The sequence below is a fragment of the Silene latifolia genome, chromosome 6 (assembly GCF_048544455.1).
Source record: "Silene latifolia isolate original U9 population chromosome 6, ASM4854445v1, whole genome shotgun sequence".
NCBI lineage: Eukaryota > Viridiplantae > Streptophyta > Magnoliopsida > Caryophyllales > Caryophyllaceae > Silene > Silene latifolia.
The window spans coordinates 15,763,425-15,786,120 of record NC_133531.1 but is presented as its reverse complement, the minus strand read 5'-3'; the positions used below and the strand labels follow the sequence as shown (position 1 = coordinate 15,786,120).

Below are 22,696 nucleotides of genomic sequence, written 5' to 3'. Positions count from 1 at the left end.
ACAATATCCACCTTCCCTTATCGCCAAAAATCAATGTTCCGCCATCGCCAATTAACAACCTATAACCTTTCTTCAGCACCCATTTAGCCTCGTTTTAGCTATGTCATACGAACGAGGGATGATAACCAATAGAGGTAGTATTTCGCCTTCGGTAGCTTTAGACGACACCAAGGAGTGAGGTGGAATTAAAATTATCCATAATTGTTTCCTCAACATAGCATTATTAATCAGGAAACTAGAATAGTACTCGTAAATAATATGTTGTAGGTCCTGTCGTCCTACAATATCTATGATTAAAATCAAACAATGAACCCAAAGGAGAATAAGCAAACATGCATAGATATTTCAAAATCTATAGTAGACGAAGTTGTAATTTGTACTGTGTCGTTGAAGCTTTCCAGTTCATAACTAAGAAAATCAAGAGACGAAGTTGTAATTTGTACGAAGTTGTAATTAAAATCAAAGATATATCTATCTTCCCTATTCCATCGTGTTCTGTTGTTAGTCATGGGAATGATATCAGATCCTTGGCTCCGTATCCTTTGTGCAAAACCAAGCTCTCTGAATACGTTTCCAGTCCTAGATTTGACTTCGTTAACTTCTGCACTTGACAACTAGCAATGTTGTAAGACCACTCCCCAAAATTAATATAGCAGCCACCATCACTTTCAAAATAGAACACCTTTTCATATTCCACCGAGCTGAATACTTCGTGACCATCCGCAATTGAAGATCCTGAAAACCGTAGAGTCCATGCACCGTTTTCCAACACCCTTATGCTCGAACTTACTGAAGAAATACTGAAAATCGCTAGTGACTCCCCAAAAAGGAATAGCACCCTCAATGATCTTTTTTCGTACGAAGCAAAGGGAAGTTCCGAAAAGTTAAATTTTTCCATATCAAAGTCAAAAGAAACAAGATGAGTTGATTTCTTCCGCTGCTTACTATTCCTGAATGGATCATCTCCAAGCCAATGTGCCGCCCCTTGCAAATAAACCGCTATTGATTTAAACATGCGGTTATTATACCCAAACAAATTCTCAAAGTACGAATATTTGATATTCAACCCATCGTTTCTAATAGTCCACTGTTGATCACTGAGCGTATAAACTGAAGCATACATCTTAGATTTCTTGTCGCCCTTAGTTTTTCCAAATGTGATCGCAACCACTTTATAATCCTTACTATCATGGGCAAACCCAAACATGTACAAAGCATCACCGATCAAATCTGGGGGAAGTGGGTTCGCGGGAAGAATCAAAGATTTGCGAATACTAGGGTTCCACAATCTCAATTCTTTCCGGTAACAAGGAGGACCATATCGTCGCACCAATAGTAAACCATTACAATTCCCTATGATGTAGTATCCATATATATCCGATACCTCAAAAATGTGGCGGGTTTCTTTAAGATTGTTAGCCTGAAGAACTGTCAATACGCACCCACTTTCTTCACGGTGTCCCAACCTCTGAAGGCCGAATAATAATTCATTCTTGTCGCGACGACCAAGACTGCTATGTTTAAGTTGCATGGAAACAAAATTAGTGTCATAAATGATGGAGCACCAAGATTTACATACGCTTCGGAATCTCAATAAGGTTTTCACAGGCAAATCTGCGAGAATTTGAGTCAACACTTCCGGTGGAATGTAACTGATGATTTCAGATATCATAGGTGAATTTTTGTCTGATGTTTCGGTGGTGGTTTGCGAAGTTTTGCGCTTCTTCGTCTTCTTCATTGTTTCACAGCAAAAAAGTTTAGATCAAATAGCAGGAAGTTGATGGTGGAGAATAATGAGAGATTGGGTAGACTGAAAATAGGGTTTTATTCAGATGGATGAATCGATGCAAATTTGTAGAGAATTACGCAACTGTGTTGTTTGTAGGGCTTGGTACAGGCGGGGCCGGATCGGACTGAAGACCGACAAATCTTTAGGGTAAACCAAACACCGGACCTAAAGACTTCTGTCTTGGACCAGACTGAAAGTCTGAAACTGTATTTTTTGGGCTGGTTCCGTCTTGGACCGAAGTTTAAGATTTTTAATTTTAATTAAAACTTAATTTCAATAAATCAAAAGAATTAGGCAATTAAATTATATTTAGCGTAAATAATCATTATCAATATTAAGTTTATAATATTATTTTGAAGATAAAATACTTGATTAAGTAATAAAGTTTCGAAAATTAATACAAAAAACCTAAATCTCTGTCCATTCGATCTGAAGTCTGAACCGAAATTAACCGATCTTGGTCCGAGGACCGGACCGAGATGAATCCGGTCCTGTCCATTTTCCGGTTTGGGCCTAAACTTGCTCTGCCCTAATTGGTTGTGTAAATCGGATTTATATTTACATTACCGACAATTTTCGTGTAAGACCATCTTACTGTAGGGCAGACACAAAAGAAAACCCAAAAGCGAATCTTTAATACACCGTATTTATTTGGCATTCAAAACTTCCAATTTTACCCCTCACTTTTGCACTTTTTTTAAATAACCCATTTTTCCTTATGCTACCATTTGTATCGGAGAGATAAGACAGTATGCACACGACCAACTTATTAAACCTCATTATTAGATAAAAGAATACTCGAATATTAAGTAATTCAAAGCTTCTTGCTTGTGACGGGTTAATCTCGTCACAAGCTGAAGACCTCTCACAAAAATGGAGAGGGGACAAGGTGGGGCACCCCCATGTGCTTCCCCTCTCACCTCTCATGGATATTTTTTGAAAGACAACGATATCCATCACAAGTTTGTGATAAGTTGCATACATAAAGTGATAAAGTGATAAAGCCGTCCATTCTAGGCTTGTAATTTGGTTTGCATCGGTTGCATGCATAAAGTGATAAAGTGATAAAGTCGTCCATATATCCGTCACAAACTTGTAATTTGGTTTGCATCAGTTGCATGCATAAAGTGATAAAGTCGTCCATTCTAGGCTTTTAAATGCAGAAGTGCAATTACTAATAACTGGAAATATTCTGCGCTTAAGAATCTAAATATATGGCCCAAAGCTGTGCCAAACAAAGATTCATACCTTCAAGTCCAGCAAATCTGTCAGGTCCCCCTCCAAACAAAAGTCCTGTGTAATCCTTGTTTTATGGTAAGGAAGTCTATTAGCAAAGCTGACATGAAACTTTACTAATGGACATTTTCCTAAGCATAAAGTCACAACCTTTCATACATTACTTGTACAAGTACATACTGTCTACTGATTATCATCAAAGTTGGATGAGCAAAGTTCTGAGAAATACAAGGCAGGCAAGTACAGAGCCTCCAAAGAGGGATACTTGAAGAAATAGTCTCCTCTTTCGAGGACTGAAGACCGTAACATAAAGAGGGCTCACCTCCAATATCGATTCCCCATCAAGACAGTAGACCTGATAGTAAGACAGATTGGAAGCAAAGTCTTTCATCATAGCGACAGTTTGGAAGCAAAGTCCCCGCAAATGATTTTCAGATCAACCAATCTCTCATTAAAGTCTGAAGCCTCACAAGTGTCACAGATCTCTTCTAGCCATTCCAATGTCTCACCAACGGCCTCCGTCAGCTTCTTTTTCACAAATGCGCTGATCTCGAGCTTTCCGTTATTATGCAGTGCATCCCACATTGTGTTTGCATAATCCTCCAAAGCGATCTTAGCATTGACCATCTTCTTATACTTCTCATCTTGAGTCTTGTACATTTCAGCTTCTTCTATCATCCTCTCGATCTCCTCCTTTGAAAGCCGTCCATTTTGATTGATAATCGTGATTTGCTTTCTCTCTCCTGTTTTTATTACCTCTGCCGAAACATTCAGAATGCCATCCACGTCGATGTCAAAGCATACATCAAATTCAGTTGCACGTCTAGGCGCAGGAGGAAAGTCAGAAAGCATAAAGTCGCCTATCAAGTTGTTGTCTTTAACACAAGGTCTCTCTCCTTCATACACATCAATTCTAACAGAAGTTTGGTTATCAAACGAAGTTACATATCTATGATTCATCCTGGCAGGAATCGTTGTGTTCCTCGGAATGATTACGGACATTATATCGCCCTTTATACTCGTGCCGAGAGATAAAGGCGTGACATCCACCAGAACAATGCCCTTATTACTACTACCAACACCATTTAAAATAGCAGCATGCATAGCAGCCCCATATGCAACAGCCTCATCAGGGTGAACGCTTTTACACGGTTTCTTCCCATCAAAGAAGTCCTGCAACATCTGCTGAACTTTGGGTATCCTAGTTGATCCACCAACGAGGACAACATCATCGACATCATTCTTCTCAACGCCAGCATCTACCAAGCATTGTTCAACTACAACCATACATTTTCTAAACAAATCTATGTTCAACTTCTCGAAACGAGTACGAGTAATAGTAGAACTGAAATCAATACCCTCATAAAGGCATTCAATAGAAATTTTCGCCTGTGGAGTTGATGACAGTACCCTTTTCGCCCTCTCTGAAGCATTTCTCAGTCTTCTAAGGGCTTTTGGATTCTTGCTAATATCCTGTTTGTGCTTCGTTTTAAACTCCCTAACAAACTCCGTCACCATTCTGTTGTCAAAGTCTACCCCACCAAGGTGGGTGTCTCCACTAACAGCTTGAACTTTTATCTCACCCTTCTCTATTGCTACCAAAGACACATCAAATGTTCCGCCTCCAAGGTCAAACACCAACACATTTTTTTTATTACCACTGTTTTGATTAATCTTTGTGTCCAACCCATAAGCCATGGCAGCAGCTGTCGGCTCATTAATGATACGGACCACATTGAGGCCTGCAATTGTTCCAGCATCTTTGGTTGCTCGACGCTGTGAATCATTGAAGTATGCTGGCACAGTGACGATAGCGTTCTTCACTGCGCTGCCAAGGAAAGCCTCAGCAACATCTTTCATTTTCGATAAGATCATGGCAGATATCTCTTCCGGAGTGAAGGTCTTCTCTCCACCCATGTAATTAGCAACAATCAATGGCTTGTCATCTTTGCCCGAATCAATTCCATCTATAACCTTAAATGGCCACAGTTTAATGTCTTCTTGTATACTATCATCGCTGAATTGTCTTCCTATAAGCCTTTTTGCATCTGTCAAAACAACAATATAATCACTAACAAATTTTATTTACACAACCAGAAAGCCGAGGATAATAACATTAACAAATTTGAAGCAAAATTTTTAAAAAATTCACCATCACCAACAATCAGATAACTAATCAACTAGAAATTATACGGCGATTCTAGCACCATGATACAAGGAGAATTTAGTTAATTTCCTGTCACAGCTACTTCAAGGGCAGTAGACGGGAAAAAGGATATCAGTAAAAAGGAAATACAGTAGATTAAACAGAAAGAGAAAGAAAGAAACCGAAGATTGTGTTGGAAGGATTCATAGCAGCTTGATTGACAGCAGCTTCGCCAATGAGACGCTCAGAGTCAGAGAAAGCAACACAAGAAGGAGTAGTACGGTTACCCTGGTCGTTAGGGATGATCTCAACATGATCATGTCGCCAAACAGCGACACATGAGTATGTCGTCCCTAGGTCAATCCCTATCACTGGCCACTCGCCTCCTTTTTCTGCCATCCTTTGCTTTACCAACCTCTATAATACAGTAAAAAAAAAATAGGTAACAGAGATGAAAAAACAGTTTGATGACTGCAGAGTATATGCACCCAGTTTATTACTCCATTTATACCAAGTTGGAAAGTACAGTAATTTAAGTCAAATGTGCGCCTGTCTAGTTTCTTTCTCTTCGAGTACCAAAGCAGAGTGTTTCATTATTTGCATTTTCCCAAAAGATAACCGGGTATGATGATTGTATTTAGATTTCGTGAACAGCGAAATTTATTAGGTACAGATAGACGCACAGTGCACATAGATATTTATTCAAATCCGCTCACAACAATTGAAAAAGTAAACAATTAATCGGGACGAATGTAGCATACATATTACGGAGTAAGTTGTGAGTTTAGAAATTCAAGGTTTTATACTTTTATGCAGCGGAAAATGCAAATAATGTGAGGTAGCATTTGGAAACACATAATTGATTTCATTTTCATGATTTTAATTGTAGACATTCAAATGTTTGAAACCCATGGAATTGAACTTGGACGAGACGGATATGGGTCGAGGTCATTGGATGTTTTATATTTGAAAAATTAAATATTGTCTCGGAAAATATTTGCGATCGGAAAAAATATCATAAATAAAAATATTTTGATGAAATTTGCGTCACAACATAAAACGTAAGAAGTGATGGAATTGAAATGACTACCATATGATAACCCCAAATTTTAACTAGCTAGGAATTGATAAGGAATTGAGTCAACTCCAATTCCAAATTCTAGGGGTTCCCAAACACTTGAAATATCTCAATTAGGGAATTCAATTCCAATTCAAGGTTCCCAAACCTACCATGCGAATTGTTAAGGACAACGGAACTAAAGTATCACTCATACAAAAATTACAAGTTTAGCTAAAACAGTTAGTCTTGCTGAATACGGGTCGGAGCAAGTGACGGGTAATGTCACTCACAAAACGGATAGGGGGGACAAGGTGGGGGCACCCCCATGTGCTTCCCTCTCTCCTCTATTTGGGTCATTTGTGAGAGGAAATGGTATCCGTCACTCCAAAGTGACGGATACGTGCCGTCTTCAATGAGATTTTGTGTAGCTAAAAATATTTGACCGATCAGTAACAAAAATAGATACAGTAGCTAGTTGTCGTCAAGGACAACGGAACTACAGACAAACTTCGATGCTCCACGTCCCAATGAATTGAACCATAAGCTACATACAAAACTCCAGAAAATGCTTTTGCCTGGAAATACATTATTGTTGTTAAATAAGGAGCCGCAACGGCAAGCTTGATGCACACGTACAGTATCAAATCCCCAACACCGGTACCTCTGTAAACGGCCTTATTACTTTTTAGCAGGATAGCTGACATGCTACATTAAGGCCATTATAACGTGACTAACAAAATCATTCTCGTGCAATCTTCTGCAATTTACGGGGAATGCGTAGAAGTTCTATCAGCATAGCCTCTACGTAACACCAAGTTCTCCATATAAGGTTCCGAAGTTATATGACGACTCATAGTCTTTCCCAAGGGCTGCAAATGGTGATCGGTAATCTTACAAGAATTCTTCCCATAGATAAAAGATGTGCCACTGTTCTCCACAAAGAAAATCTTTTACTGTGACATGTTCTGGTAATTACTGTTACGGTGAGCAGCAAATGGATTAGGAGGTAGTATCATGCATCTTCTAACAGAAGGATTCCGAAGTTTCAAGTGATAACCACCAAATTGCAACAAAACCAACCCATTACAACTCAACATCCTGCAAGATTCTGAAGTCTTAAAGATTTGGGAAGTTTTCCTTAACGTGTGAGCTCCACGAAGGCACGAATTGTAAACCTAGATCCTTTGTACCCACCATACCCCAAACCTTCCATGGCTAGAATTTGATTCTTGTCGCAATTGTTCTCGTATAGTTTTAGATGCACGTAAATAAAATCAGATTCATCAATTACAGAGCACCAGTATTTACATACACACCTGAATCTCAACAGAGTCTTGACAGGCAGTCTAGGAAGAATATGTTGAGCCCAGACGTCCTACGGCAAGTATTTGTTCCTGTTTGTATTTGTATTTTTCTTCTTGCTCGCCATTTTTATCAGAGGACTTGATCAGCTGCAACAACAGAATTGTTTTTATGAGAAAGAATGAAGGGTAGTTGACTTGGCATTACTGAACTCCATACGCGAGCCCCTTTCATATTCAAGACTTGGTTAACGCCATATTTTTCAGCTGGCAACGGAGAGACCGAGAAGAGAGCAACTTCTTCAACTAAAGACGGATCAAAATTCTTAGAAATTTCAATTTCTGTATTTTCACATAATTATTTTTGTAATGTTGTACGGAGTATCTATTATCACAAAATGGGGAGTATATACTGTCAGAGTTTTATCATTGTGAAAATGGAAGAAACTAGAAAGGCTGGTATAGCTGTATTAGCGATCAATAATCATGACGAAACAACATGAAACAGGAGAAAGAAAGGAGAAGTACCTTTGTAAACCAGAAAGTAGACTCATATCCGCAGAATTCAAGAAGGTTGCACTTGGGTGCTTGCAGCTAGGTAGCCATATCCACGCGGATCAAAGAACGACCAATCTCACGCTAGTCATATGTACATAAAGTCACAAGTCATACAATATGAAGTGATGGAGACATAAAGAGTATCAATTTTCCATAAATTCACCTAACCAGAAGCATCTGGTATTCCAGAATTCATAACACAAAGCAACAGTTTCGCGCAGATGTGCACTGCTCGGATTACAGCAGAATACAGAATGACTAAAGTAACAACTAACAATGTAAAAATAAAAAACTGGCTCATAAACAAATTATACCAAAATTAAGCGCATAGTTACATTCCAATTTGAACAATACAGAAAGTAAAACAGTACATGAGTTGATTCATAAAACAGAAGTCACTTGGTACAGTTAGTCTTGCTGAAGACGGGTCGGAGCAAGTGACGGGTAATGTCACTCACAAAACGGATAGGGGGGACAAGGTGGGGGCACCCCCATGTGCTTTCCTCTCTCCTCTATTTGGGTCATTTATGAGAGGAAATGGTATCCGTCACTCCAAAGTGACGGATACGTGCCGTCTTCAATGAGATTTTGTGCACTTGGTAAAGCCGAAACTATTTTTTGCCTAATTAGAAACCAACCAATCTGAAAGAAGGGCCATAGAAACAACAAAGCTTAAAAGGGGTTGTAATTGCGAACTGCAATCATACAATAATACATAAAAGAATTTATTTCTGATATAAATTCTCTATTTTTTTAATATACTCTCCATCATATATGGAGTAGCATGGATTCAGCCCGGAAAATAACATATCTATCAGATAACAGAACAGTAATGGAAGACAACATCCTATACCTGGGGAGAAGAGCTTCATCATGAAGTTTGTTGATCACTGATTCTCGGATATTTCAAGTCCAAGGTTGTAACAAAAAACATGGAAAATGAATTATGTAAGATCATACTGATATGAAAATGCACATAGTTAGAGTTTAGACAGTAACTGTCCTATCATGAATACTTGAAGCTGCAGCCGGAAATACTCAGGCAGGAAATGTTCCATCACCTCAATCAAGTGGCTGTAACATCTAATGATTGTATGGTTCAGTGCAGCAACAATATGAATCAAGAAAGGCTCCTTCCCGTGGTGAGGTAAGGTGTCAGATTTACGCAGCTTTTCCTCCGTGTTGAGTGTAGTATTAACCTAGCTCTCAGTTGAACTGTTACTACGCATTCATCACCATACTCCAAACTAATGCCCTAATTTTCCAATCAATAGAGACTCGCTAATCATTTAAACTAGTCAATAAAAAGAGCCAGACAGCAGCTAGCTAACAACATTCAATCAATGGAGATTAAACCAAACTGCCACTACAATATGCTAGGAATAATAGTAACCCTGGTTAATCAAACAGCAAGAGGAATGGTAACAATCGTAATATCCGTCGTTTCCCAGAACAATGCCATTCCACTCTTCAGAGCAACGTCAGATACTGGAATCCTTATCTTTTGCACAACAACTATTTGTATGAGTCCACAACCCTTTTCCATTGTCCTTTTCCATCTCCCATATCCTGGCAGTTACAGGATGGATACTGAATATTGCTAGTGACTCAACAAGAAAAACAGATACCTCAAAAGTAAGTTAAAAATAAACAAGATGGGTCGACTTAGTGAATTAGTCACATGGTAACTATTTCCGTTTGGATCATTTCCAAGCCAGTATGCTGTTTTGAAGGAAAAACAGCAGTAAATGCCCTAGTTTTATAAAGATAACAACTGCTTAAAACAGAACTGCAACACACATTTACATACCCCGACTTCCTAATGATATCGGAAGGGCAGATTAAACACAAGTAAAAAGAGAGGAAGTAGGCAAGGGTGAAGTAGAAAATCTAGCATTGATTTTGTAACAGAGGGGTTCCAAATTCTCAATCCAGGTTGTTCACAGCGCATTAAAAGCAACACATTACATCTTCACAGTGATAGCATCTTTCAGAACTCTCAAAAATGTTGGTTTTTTGGAGATTGTAAGATCAGCTTGAGGGGTAAGATACATTTTAATTTTCAAAAAAAACGAGGTTTCGGCCGAGTTATTTCAAGTATGTGTTAGTTTGGATTTGGATGTTTACGGATAAAAGATTTCAAGTTAAACACCAACGTTCCGTATAGATTATATTATTTTCCAACACCGGTCACTTCTTTAAAAAAACACACAAAAGCCTAAGACATAATGAGCACTAGTCAAAACACCCAAGGGAGCATCACTAGACACTAGTTAATGCACTATTAATCTATTATACAATTTCTATGTTTATTCCTCTACAAAAACTAGTACTATGAGATATACAAATAACCAGTTAATGTCCTCGGTGAATATTATGACTAGTTGTGTGGTTGTACGCATAAAACCGTCTCATTTAAGTTGAGGGGTATACAAACCAGTAAACAAGTTGGTCAGTTTCGAGGTAAAATAATTAGATCTCCAAATTTTATAAATCTTAAAAAGTTGTATTTTTTTATTAATGATCAAACAAACTAAATGAGACAGTTTTACAGACTTACAAAACAGTAGAACAACTTAGTGTCATCTGTAAATCCTCAAGACATCGGAATTTAAACTCTGAGTTACACCATGTAAATTTCAAAAGACATAAAGAACAGAAAATTATTATCTAATGAGTACTAGTGCAATCTGAAAATAAAACAGGCCTGGCTGTGTACAACATACAGGCTTAAATAATGTATGATTCAGCCTTTAAGCCTACAAGCAAGGAGCAAACCTTAAAAGTTCTTCGCAAATACTTCATTTTTGAGTGACCATGACTCACAATTAAGGTTGCTCGGAACTCTTTGCCTTAGATATGAGTTCCAAATAAAGTTCTTCACCATAAAATCCAAGTGAGCACGCTTGAGATTGAAGCTACATCACAATGTTAGCTAACTACTCTGTGCTACTAATAGGCCGATCAGCAAATCCTCTTACAACCATCATATCCACTAACTCCTCATGCTTCTTAATCTGACCTGCAATTCTCAGCTGCTTCAGAACCATTTCATACACATGCTTACTGGGTCTCAAGTTCTTTTCCTCGACCATCTCCTTGAAGTACTTACACGCATTGGACCAGTGACCCATAGCACAAAACATCGAAATCAAAATCCTATAGGTATTCACATTAGGCTCAACCTCAAGCTCATCCATTTCCTTCTTGAGCTTAAAAACCATATCAGTTGACTTAGATTCAGCAAACATCCTCAATAACACATTATAAGTCACCGTATTAGGCTGGCACTTCAACTCCTTCATCTTCGCAAACAACTTGTGAGCAGCATTCACATCTCTCACATGCGCAATACAATTAAAAATCGGGTTAAAACTATGCACATTTGGCACAATACCCTTATTCACCATTTGGTGTATCACCTTCATCGCATCATCCCTATTTCCATCCCTACAATGACACTCAATCAAAAAGTTATAAGTAATCACATCAGGTTGACACCCAAGCCTCTTCATCTGATTATAAACCTGCAAAACCTTCTCCGTCTTACCCGCCTTCACATGAACCCTCATCAAGTTATTAAAAGTTGCAGCATTAGGCTGGCAACCTTTCTCAATCATCTCCGCAAAAACATCATGTGCCCGCGTAATCTGCCCATGTCTACACAATCCATCAATAACAATAGTATAAGTATACACATTTGGAACAATTCCCTTCGTCTTCATTTCGCCAAAAACCCTCTCAGCCTCTGAAATATTACCAACCCTACACCAACCATTAACCAAATTAGTATAAACAACCACATCAGGCTCAAACCTATCCTTTAACCCATCAAAAAACGACTGAGCTTCGACCGCCTTTTTCTTCTTAACAAGAATGGCAATGACAGCAGTAATTGCAGAACTATCAGGGCTACAACCATACTCCTCCATCCTATTAAACGCATGAATCCCCTCTGACGCCATACCAGCTCTAACATACCTCCTAATTAACGCAACAAAAATTTCAGAAGGAATGTCTAATTTTCGACGTTTCATTTCGTCAATTAAACCCCAAGCAACATCAAATTCCTTAACTTTTCCAGCTAAATCAACCATTTCAACAAAACCCTGCTTAAAAATCTCAACATTGTTCTCTTCCCCAACTGCCCAATTAAAAAAGGCCAGGGCTTGTGCAAAGGGGATACCATGTCGAACAGAACGGCATTTTTCGATTACGGAAATTAAAACCGAAGGCGAAACACACTCACCTGAACTAACATGAGAGAAGGAATGAGCAAGGGAGGAAATTGTGAAATTATAGCTAGGGTTTTGGTATAAATTTGGATTTTTTTTATAATGATCTTTAATCAATAAATGCAATCCTTCAACAACTAGGTTTTCTTGAGGAGTGATATTAGAGCTTGTGTTAGCATCAATTTCATGGGTTTCTTCATCATCTTCAGAAAAATTAGGGTTTTTAGGGGATTCAAGTACTGTTGAAAATGATGAGCAAAAGGGTTTAATAAAAGATTTAGGGAAAGCCAGATTCAATTTTGACCTAATTAACGCCATAATTAGATTGATTAATGAATTAGGTTTGAACAAAGTTTTGATTTTTCTGAGTGGTGTTGTAGGAATTGAAGGATCTGAGGTTTATCAAAAGGGTTTTAGGTTAAATTTGGGGAAGAACACTGAAATAAATCATTTAATAATAATTTGCAAAGGAGACACAAACGACGTCGTATTTGACATATGGGCCGTAGAATTCATTTATTGGGCCGAATTTTTAGCAGGTTGGAATTATAAGATGTCTTACTGAATGACACTCATAAATGGAGGATATTGCATATTTTTTTTTTTTTTTTTTTTTTTTTTGGGAGCTGTAAAATAAGGTACACCTAACTATCCATAGCCTTACATGCAAGACCATGTGTTGTTTTATTAAACGATCTAGGAATAAAACTAATAGCTAAACAATGAAAAAAGGCGGCAGCCTCAAAAACATCCTTTAGTAGCGCTTTGAGGAGATGATGCGGACGTTCAATCCCAGCCAGCTGGTAGACAATAGAAATGCAGTCCGTAGAGATCTCTAAGTGTCGTATGCCTTGTTGCTGAGCCCATAACATAACCGTTAACACCCCCAATCCCTCAGCCTGTAAAGGTGACTCCGCTCTAATCTTTCTTACCTCACTGCAACATCTTTGCCCATTCCCTAGTATACCCTCCCAACCAATCCCCGCTTTCTCAATCCCCCTCCACCCAGCATCCACCATAACCCTTACATAGTCACAATTTCTTATTTCACCCACAATACAAACCGGTTTACTATCTCTGATCCACAGCATACTATCCGTTCTTGATATACCTGAGGGAACCATTGTAGTGAGTACTTCCTTATCATTCACCTTCATCGCCTGATCTGCCGTCCCAACCAATTGCGCCCATAAATTATAGAACATTAGTGGATGGAAGGTCAAACCTTGGAAGAGTATTTTATTTCGAATACTCCATAGGCACCAAATCATTACCAAAAACCGGACCACCCGAGCGTATCCACCTTCCAATTTTCCTAAATACGAAATCCATTCAATTATCCATTTCGTAATACACAAATGCGAGCCCAATTCAGCATGTATTCCGAGCTCTGAACAAGCCCATAATCTTCGTGACACAGGACAGTCACGAAATAAATGTTCCATCGTTTCCATGCTCATATCGTTTGTCAAACATAGCTTGCAATTTGCGTCAATCCCAATATTTCTTTTCCTAAAATTTTCTCCTACCGAAAGAGTATTTGTAACAATTTTCCAGACCAGTATTTTCCATGTTTGAGGCCCCGGCAATTTCCATAATCTTCGCCTGCAAAACAAGCATAAATCCTCCCCTATTCTTGCCTTGTCCTTTTCCGATCCTCGACGATCCATAAAATCCTCAAACATAACACCATAGCCACTCTTTACACTATACTCACCATCATTGCAATGAAGCCAATACACCTCATCCCTTATTTGAGAATTGCAAAAAGGCTTAGATAAAATTAAGTGTGCACTTTCTTCCTCAAAAATTTGTCTGACAAAAGCTTCATTCCAAGCTCTTCTCCCATCAGCCATACTCATAGTCAAGTCTTTAATCGTCATGTTCCTTAGCTCCACGAATTCCGCATCCAAAACGCGCAAATGTGGTTCCGGACATTGTCCTCCCACCCAATTATTAACCCACACATTCAAGCTTGAATCCAGACCAGGCTTCCATCCTATGTTCTGTCGTACCATAGTCAGACCATGTAGGATACTTTTTGCCCCCCCATGACAAATTGTTACCATAATTCAGCGCTAAAGACTCCGTAATCGCCCCTTCCTTAAGCAATTTTTTACGAAAAACCTTTACAAAAAAGGATCCCGAATCTGATAAAATTCTCCACCCATGTTTAGCTAACATTGCTTGATTCAGGCATTCAATGTTTCGAATTCCCAACCCTCTCTCCCGCTTTGGCAAGCTTAGGAACTTCTTACTACACCAGTGAATAGACTTCCCTGATTTAACACCCGCCCACCAAAAATGTGCTAATAAGGAATTAATCTTATTAGTCACACTTACCGGTACTTTAAATACCGATAGAACATAATTGGAGAGATTTGAGAGGACAGAGGAAATAAGGGTAAGCCTTCCAGCCGATGATAGAAAAATCCCATTCCAAGAGGAAATTCTTTTCATGACATTGTCAACCAGGCTCTTAAACAGCACATGTTTAGATCCTTGAAACTCAGTAGGTAATCCTAGATATTTTCCAAGATTTTTCTTCCCTTTTATTTTTAACGTCTTCATCCCATTTCGTGCCTTAAGCATCGTAGTACTAGGACTGAAAAGAATATCTGACTTATCATCATTCATGACTTGTCTCGAGATCATGCAATAATTGTCCAAGATGGTCTTTAAAGACTTTGCCGAGTTGTTATTATCATGAAGAAAAAACACCGCATCATCCGCAAAGAAAAGATGCGATAAAGCCTCCACCCCTCGACACAGAGTAATACCTTTCAAGAGCCCGTTCTTTTGCGCATCAAGAATATTCAGAGACAGCGCCTCCATACAAAGGACAAACAAATATGGCGACAAAGGATCCCCCTGTCTTAAACCACAAGACGGTTTAAATAATCTTAAGGGGGCTCCATTAAAGAGAACCTGATAAGAGACCGAAGAAACACACATCATGATCAACTTCACCATTCTGGATGGGATTCCAAACTTTTCTAAAACAGCCCGTAGAAAATCCCATCTTACACGATCATATGCTTTACTCATATCTGCTTTAAAAGCATATCGGCCATGCTTCCCTTTCTTATGCGAGTTGATTTTGTGGATAGCTTCATGAGCTAATAAGACATTATCTGATATTTGCCTTCCCGAAATAAAAGCATTATGGAATTCCCCTACCAAGTATTTCATCACGTTTGATAAACGGTTCGTAATACACTTAGAGACAATCCTCATAAAAACGTTGCATAAGCTTATAGGACGGTAATCACTTACACCTTCTGGATTATCACATTTCGGAATCAAGTAGATAAAAGTCCTATTCATTTCTTGTAAAACTTTTCCGGAGTTCAGGACAGAGAGAACCGCCTCCGTGATATCCCTTTTGATGACGATATGATTTACTCAATTATGTACAACATTACCGATTTTACACTTTTTATTTTACTCAATCACATACACGTCCTCCTTTCAATTTTCCCCAATCCCCCCTACTACTTCCCCCCTACTACTAAGAGAATAAAAATTCTCTTATTTTTCCCTCCAAAAAGCATCTAGCTTAATAAGGTAATAGGTAGATTTTGTTTTCATTATTACATTATTATCTTTTTAATTAATATATTCTTATAATTAAACTCTAATCTTTTAATTAAAATTCATATTTATGACTTTTTCATTAAAATCCATAATTTATTATGCAATCATTTTCATTTTCATAAATATTATTCTTTATCAGTTACACTCTAAAATTACGCAAACCTACGCAAACCTACTTCTAATGCCGTCTTTAACATAATTATTGTCATCACTTATACCTTAAAATTACGTAAATCTGTTTCTTATATTATCCTTCATCGGTTACACTCTAAATATGATGTATATTTTAAAGGACAAAACAATTCTAATGTATTTTTTTAATTAAAAAAAATATATTAGTCTACTTATTCGTAAATCGTCTTTTTAAGTGCGTGGTATACTGTTTTTACCTGTTTTTTTGTATGCGTTTTAATTAGATTACATTTTTACATCACCACTACTACAAATTTAGGCAACTACAACGCCCCTTTAACAACGATTATTCACGAAAATCACAATAGACGTTGTAGAATGTATGGCGCGAATTTTACTAAAATCAATTACAACGGGTATAGTTATAAAAACCGTTGTTATTATTTTTAACAACGGGTCACACATGCGGAACCGTTGTTAATAATTTGGCGCAAAATTGGCGCAAAGTTAGTGAAAAGTAATCACAACGGTTACTTTTGAAATCCGTTGTTAAAACATATTTGACAACGGGTGTTTTTTACAACCGTTGTTAAAACATATTTCACAACGGTTGTTGTTTAATAACCGTTGTCAATACCTTCCATACTATAAACCACACAAACAAGTCTGCTGCGTGCCACAAAACACAACCCTTAATACACAAACACAAACAAAGCAGACAAACAAACACAAAACACATACACACTCTCTTTCTCTCTTTCTCTATTTCTCTCTTTCTCATCGTCGCTTTATCTTCTCGCCGTCATTGTGATTTCATCGTCTATTACGTTCTGTATTTATCAGGTAAATCTCGCCGTCACTGTCATCGTCATTATTTTCTTTTTCTATTTATTTCTTTTGCATATATGTGTTTTTATCGACCATTATGTTATTTGTTTAAGTATTGTTCGCATAATTAGTTACTAAAACAATGAAGAAGCAAGATGAAGAAGTAAGATAAACATAATTAATATATATATATATATATATATATATATTTATAAATACATAAATTAAAAAAAAAAAATTACATATGTAAAAATGCAATTCTTATATTTTCATGGAGGATCTTATTGTGCTCTATCGTATCCATCCTCTCCTCCTTGGCTATTTGGAGGTTCCGTTCGTGATTGCTATATCGTCATATAGCCGCAATCTCTTTGCCCAAATCAAGCCATCTTCTTTGGCGTGCTTGATGCGGATCGAGCTTCCGCAAGGTAGCTTCTGAAACTTTCCTCAATATGGAGGAACCGGCGGATGAAGTTGTTGTTGTTCTCGATCATGGTAAGAGTCTTTAGGATGAAATCATTCATTTTCTTAGAGTTTTTGAGTTTGATTTGAAAGATTAAGTAGAGTTTGTTTTAACGATTAGAGTTTGGAGATGAATATATGAGATAATGGAAATGTTAGTTGAGATATGCAATGTATTTATACTAAGCAATGTGTGGGTTGAGTTAATTGCTTTTTAATTAATATATATGTTAGGAAGTTGTGCCATAATCATCATCATCTCTCTCAATAATGCTGCTTCAAATCCTATTACTAACCCTTCTCATTCCATATTATCCGTTCATATGTACAGTGAATGTCGGTAATAATGCATGCATTGGAATTCTAACAGTAGTAATTATGCATGCATCTAGTAATATTTAATTTTTTTTTTTTTTTTTTTTAAGAACAAACAACAACGGTTATTTTAAAACAACTCGTTGTCTTTAGTTATAACAACGGTTTTGTATATTACAACCCGTTGTTATAACTTTCCCCCCAAAATTGAGTCACACTTTCCACAACGGGTTTTTATACATAAAACCGTGGTTAATAGTTTTAACAACGGTTTCCTTAAGTAAACCAACCGTTGTTAAAACCTTCTACAACGGACGCTTTAACAACGTCCGCTTTTTTATATAACAACGGTTTTTGACCGTTGTTATAGCCTGTATCTGTAGTAGTGCACTTAATTGTAATTTAATGTCATAAATTAGTTTCATGCAATGATATAGCATTATAGAGTTAATTTTTATAGTAAAGTAATATAAAAATGATTTAAGACAAAAATAAATAAACTTTCATTTTTCTACCTCTTACTAAGATTATATAGTACATTATAACATTAAAGGTACAGTTAATTTATGCAATTAATTTAATAAGAATGTCTCTTTATAAAACAAAACTAAAAAATATACCACGGACGACAATTCGACAACGACAAGCTGAGGGAGTGGCTGGAAACGTTCGACATTAAGCACGCTTACTCTGCCGTCTGCCACCCCCAAAGCAATGGTCAGGCGGAGGCGGCCAACAAACAAGTACTGGTCGGCCTCCGGAAACGCCTCGACGAGCCGAAGGGGCATGGGCGGATGAACTGAACAGTGTACTATGGTCAATCAGGACCACGGTAAAAGAATCGACTGGGCACTCCCCGTTCAACCTCGTCTACGGAGCAGAAGCCTTGCTGCCAGTTGAGGTACAAGTACCCACCCTACGCAGCAGATACTTCGATCCCGCAAGCAACGAGGAGGCAGTTTCATCTACACTAGTTTTCTTCAATACCCCTTCCCCACCACCGGCTACCCTCTTCCCCACCGCCTACTACCTCCCTTTTCCCACATCCTGCCATCTCTACCACCCCGCCCCCTCTCCATCATGAAATAATAATATGGGTTGCCATCAAGTATGAGTTGTCAGAACTCTTTTTTTTTTTTGCAAATACATAAAATCGAATAGTACCATGTTAACCAGAACAAGAATGAGAAATAATTAATTTGATTACTTCCCGAAGACTCACGCGATTGTAATTAATTTGATTAATTATCAATCCTAATTTCATAAAGCTAATTCTAATTAGACCTAATTGTATAAAATTGTAATTAATTTGATACAAAAAAATACATATGATTAAAATTTAAATTAATGTAAATGAAATTATTATTTGGTCAATCCAGACTTGAGATGCATACTTGATGAATTTATTAAACATTTGATTCATTTTCAGAGGAGGTTTTTTTTTTTGGTTTTTGAGGACAAGGGTATCTTTTGAAAAAATTATGAACAAAAGTCCATAAATGAGTAAAACACGTACTTGAGAGAGCATTAACGTAAATAAAATAGCTAAAATAAGATCCAAATTTGACATCCTGTATGCTCCACACATTACCGTCTGTTCATTGAACTGGCTTTTGTCTAGAACAAGGTTGTATCAAAGTTGATTGTCCAGTTACATTATGATTGTGAATTTGAAATGGATCGATGAAACGAGCATTGTTCGATTGTAGAGGATTCGAACATAAGCGAATGCCTTTAAAGCTCTCTTCTATGGCAACTTGGCAAGATAAGCAGCAAAAAGGCCAAAAAGGTCATTGTATACGCAGCCTTACCCTTGTCTTGAAAACATAGGGATACTAATCATACTATATGGGATGAGTCCGGATGACTACTAATGAACATTGAGCTGATAAAAGTGGGTTTTGAAGCAACTTTTTTTCTTGCTAAGCATTGCTATTGGTTTGTCATATCATGCTAAAACTTTTTTTTCTTTTTCCGTATTATCATAGTGCAAGATTAATTAAAATAGTAAATATCCGTAGTATCATAGTGCAAGATTAATTAAAATAGTAAATATCCGTCTCGATAGAAAGGTATGTCACAAGTTTTTTTTTTAACCATTACGATTTAGGGTGTGTTTGGATTGAGGGAAATGGAGGAAGGAAAGAATTTCCCTCCATTTCCCTCCTATAAGGCAAATTATTTCCCCACCAACATAGGCAAGATTTGGAGGGAAAATCATCTCCTCCATTCTTCCTTCCCTCCCCTCCCCTCCCCTTCCTTTCTCTTCCCTCCTTCCCCCTCCCCTTCCTTTCCTTTCCCTCCTTTTTTTTCTATCCAAACAGTAGTCTATCAATCTAGCTTAAATACATTACATTCCTGGTTCCGACCCTGGTGTAAACTCCAATTTTTTGAGTTTCACATTTACCTTCTAGGTTTGAATGTGCAACTAGTAGGGTTACACGGTTTGGTGTTCGATTGAGCACAACAGTTCGTGCTCCTTCGGCTGCTCCTCACTCTTTCTTCCCTAATCAGCATCCCTTTATAACAACTCAGGACTTTGGTACTGTTCTTTCCACCAAACTCGGAAGTCGGAACCGTGTAACAGAGTAACAGTGCCAACTGCCAACTAGTGCATTGCGAGTGCTTTCCTTTCTTAGCATTAGAAACTCAATATTATCGATTCTTTTAATTAAAATTAAAAGCTCGATTAACTATTTTATTGTTTTAACGAAATCTAAATGCATTAAATTACCGTATACTAAACAGTTCCAGTGAAGGTTTTTCACAGTATAATCCGAGAGCTAGCTTGAGATCGAAGCTTCACCACAATATCCGATACTTAATATGGTTACTTCACATATTTTTTCATCATAGCCACTAACTCCTCGTGCTTCTTAGTCTGATCTGCAATTCTCAGCTCCTTGAGAACCATTCCGTACGCTTCGTACACATCCACAAGTGGTCTCAAGTACGTACACTCGAGCATGTCCTCAAAGAATAAACACGCATCTGACCAATCCCCAATAGCACAAAGCACCGATATCAAAATCTTATAAGTTTTAGCATTAGGTTCAACATCAAGTTCACACATTTCCTCTTCCAACTTAAAAACCATATCAGTCGACTTAAATTCAACAAACATCCTCAATAACACATTAAACGTCACGGTGTTAGGCTGACACTTCAATTCCTTCATCTTTGCATACAACGTGTCAGCAGCATTCATATCTCCCACTTGTGAGATACAATTAAATATCGGATTAAAACTATGCGCGTTAGGCACAATACCCTTATTCACCATTTCGTCAATCAACTTCACTGCATCATCCCTATTCTCAACATCCCTACAATAACACGCAATCAAACAGTTATAAGTAGTTACATCAGGTTCACACCCAAACCTCTTCATCTGATTATAAACCTCCAAAATCTTCTCGGTCGTCCCAAACTTCACATAATAACTCAAGAAGTTATTAAAACTCGCAGCATTAGGCTGACAACCTTTCTCAATCATCACTGAGAAAACCCTCTCAGCCCGCGTAATCTGACAATGGCTACACAATCCATCAATAAAAACATTATAAGTAGACACATTTGGAACAATTCCCGTCTTTTTCATTTCGGCAAAAACCCTCGCAGCCTTGGAAATCTTATGAACACTACACCAACCCTTAATCAAGTTATTATAATCAACAACATCAAGCTCACAAATATCCTTCAATTTATCAAAAAACGACTGAGCCTCGACTGCCTGTTTCTTCTTAACAAACATAGCAATAACAACAGAAATTGCAGCTTTATCAAGACTACAACCATATTCCTCCATCGAATTAAACGCACCATAACATGAAATATTATAATGTTTAAATTTCCTTCTAAGCAACCTAACAAAAAGCTCAGAAGGAATTTCTAATTTTCGACGTCTCATTTCCTCAATAAAACCACAAGCAAGATCAAATCTATCAGCTTTCCCAAGTAAATCAACCATTTCAACAAAACTCTGCTTATAAATCTCAAAATTGTCCCAACTAACTGCCCAATTAAAAAAGGTAAGAGCTTGGTAATAGGGGATACGAGGTCGAGCATACCGACATTTTTTGAGAACAGAAAGGACAACCGAAGGCGAAATACACTCACCTGGAGTAATCTGAGAAAAGGATTGAGCAAGGGAGGGGATTATATTAGCATCAATTTCATACTCGCGGCTTGTATCATAGGGTATGCTAAACTTAGGGTTTTCTTTATGATGATCTTTAATCAATGAATTCAATCCTTTAACAATTGGGTTCTGTTGAGGAGTGATATTAGAGCTTATATTAGCATCAATTTCATTGGTTTCTTTCTCATTTTGAGAACAATTAGGGTTTTTAGGGGATTCAAGAACTGTCGAAAATGGTAAAGAAAAGGATTTAATAAAAGATTTAGGGAAAGCAAGATGTAATTTTGATCTAATTAACGCCATAATTAGATTGATTGATGAAATGGGTTGAAGAAAATTTTGATTTTTAAGAGTGGTTTTGATGGAATTGAAGAATCTGAGGTATCGAGGGTTTTAGCCTTTTAGGTTAACTTTGGGGAAGAACAATGAATGAATTAAATCATTAACTGCTTGCTCCTAGAGTGTAGGGCTGAGCAACTTTAACTCTGGACCGTAAAAATAGACCGCACCGAACTATTTGGTCTGGACCGAAATCAGGCCAAAATCTCTTAGGTCTGATCCTCGGTCCACATTTTTTTAGCTTTTAGTATTCGGTCAGGTCTTGTCCAAGAGCGATAATTTTAGGTACAGACAGAAAAGAACGAAATTGATGTTTTTTTAAGGTTAATCTTTATATTTTTTTTTGAAACAGTTTACGAATTAGTTTCAAAGACATTACAAACCAAATGATAACGATTATATAAATCAAATGCTAATTTGATTATTTATTACTCCCTCCTATTCCGAATAAGTGTCCTATTTGGACAATGACACGAAAATTAAGGAATATAATTAAAATAATGAAAAATATTTTATAGGGGTAAGAATATAAGAGTTAAATAATGAAAAGTATTGAA

General features: G+C 37.4%; 3 protein-coding genes across 3 annotated transcripts; all 3 read right to left on the bottom strand.

Annotated features, from left to right (window-relative positions):
- Positions 1-505: 505 nt before the first annotated feature.
- LOC141587565 (heat shock 70 kDa protein 18-like) lies at positions 506-10,977 on the bottom strand. Its single transcript, XM_074409040.1, has 8 exons — positions 10,869-10,977; positions 8,061-9,659; positions 7,548-7,682; positions 5,354-5,588; positions 3,467-5,073; positions 3,270-3,380; positions 3,038-3,175; positions 506-1,732 (listed from the first exon to the last, which is right to left on the bottom strand). The coding sequence occupies exons 4-8, from the start codon at positions 5,568-5,570 to the stop codon at positions 506-508; spliced, it is 3,300 nt and encodes a 1,099-aa protein (XP_074265141.1). The 5' UTR covers positions 5,571-5,588; positions 7,548-7,682; positions 8,061-9,659; positions 10,869-10,977.
- On the bottom strand, positions 10,576-12,735 carry LOC141586450 (pentatricopeptide repeat-containing protein At1g20300, mitochondrial-like). Its single transcript, XM_074407663.1, has one exon. The coding sequence runs from the start codon at positions 12,641-12,643 to the stop codon at positions 11,030-11,032; it is 1,614 nt and encodes a 537-aa protein (XP_074263764.1). The 5' UTR covers positions 12,644-12,735; the 3' UTR covers positions 10,576-11,029.
- Positions 12,736-20,300: 7,565 nt separating this feature from the next.
- LOC141586449 (pentatricopeptide repeat-containing protein At1g20300, mitochondrial-like) lies at positions 20,301-22,184 on the bottom strand. The gene has a single exon (XM_074407662.1). The coding sequence runs from the start codon at positions 22,101-22,103 to the stop codon at positions 20,490-20,492; it is 1,614 nt and encodes a 537-aa protein (XP_074263763.1). The 5' UTR covers positions 22,104-22,184; the 3' UTR covers positions 20,301-20,489.
- Positions 22,185-22,696: the final 512 nt, after the last annotated feature.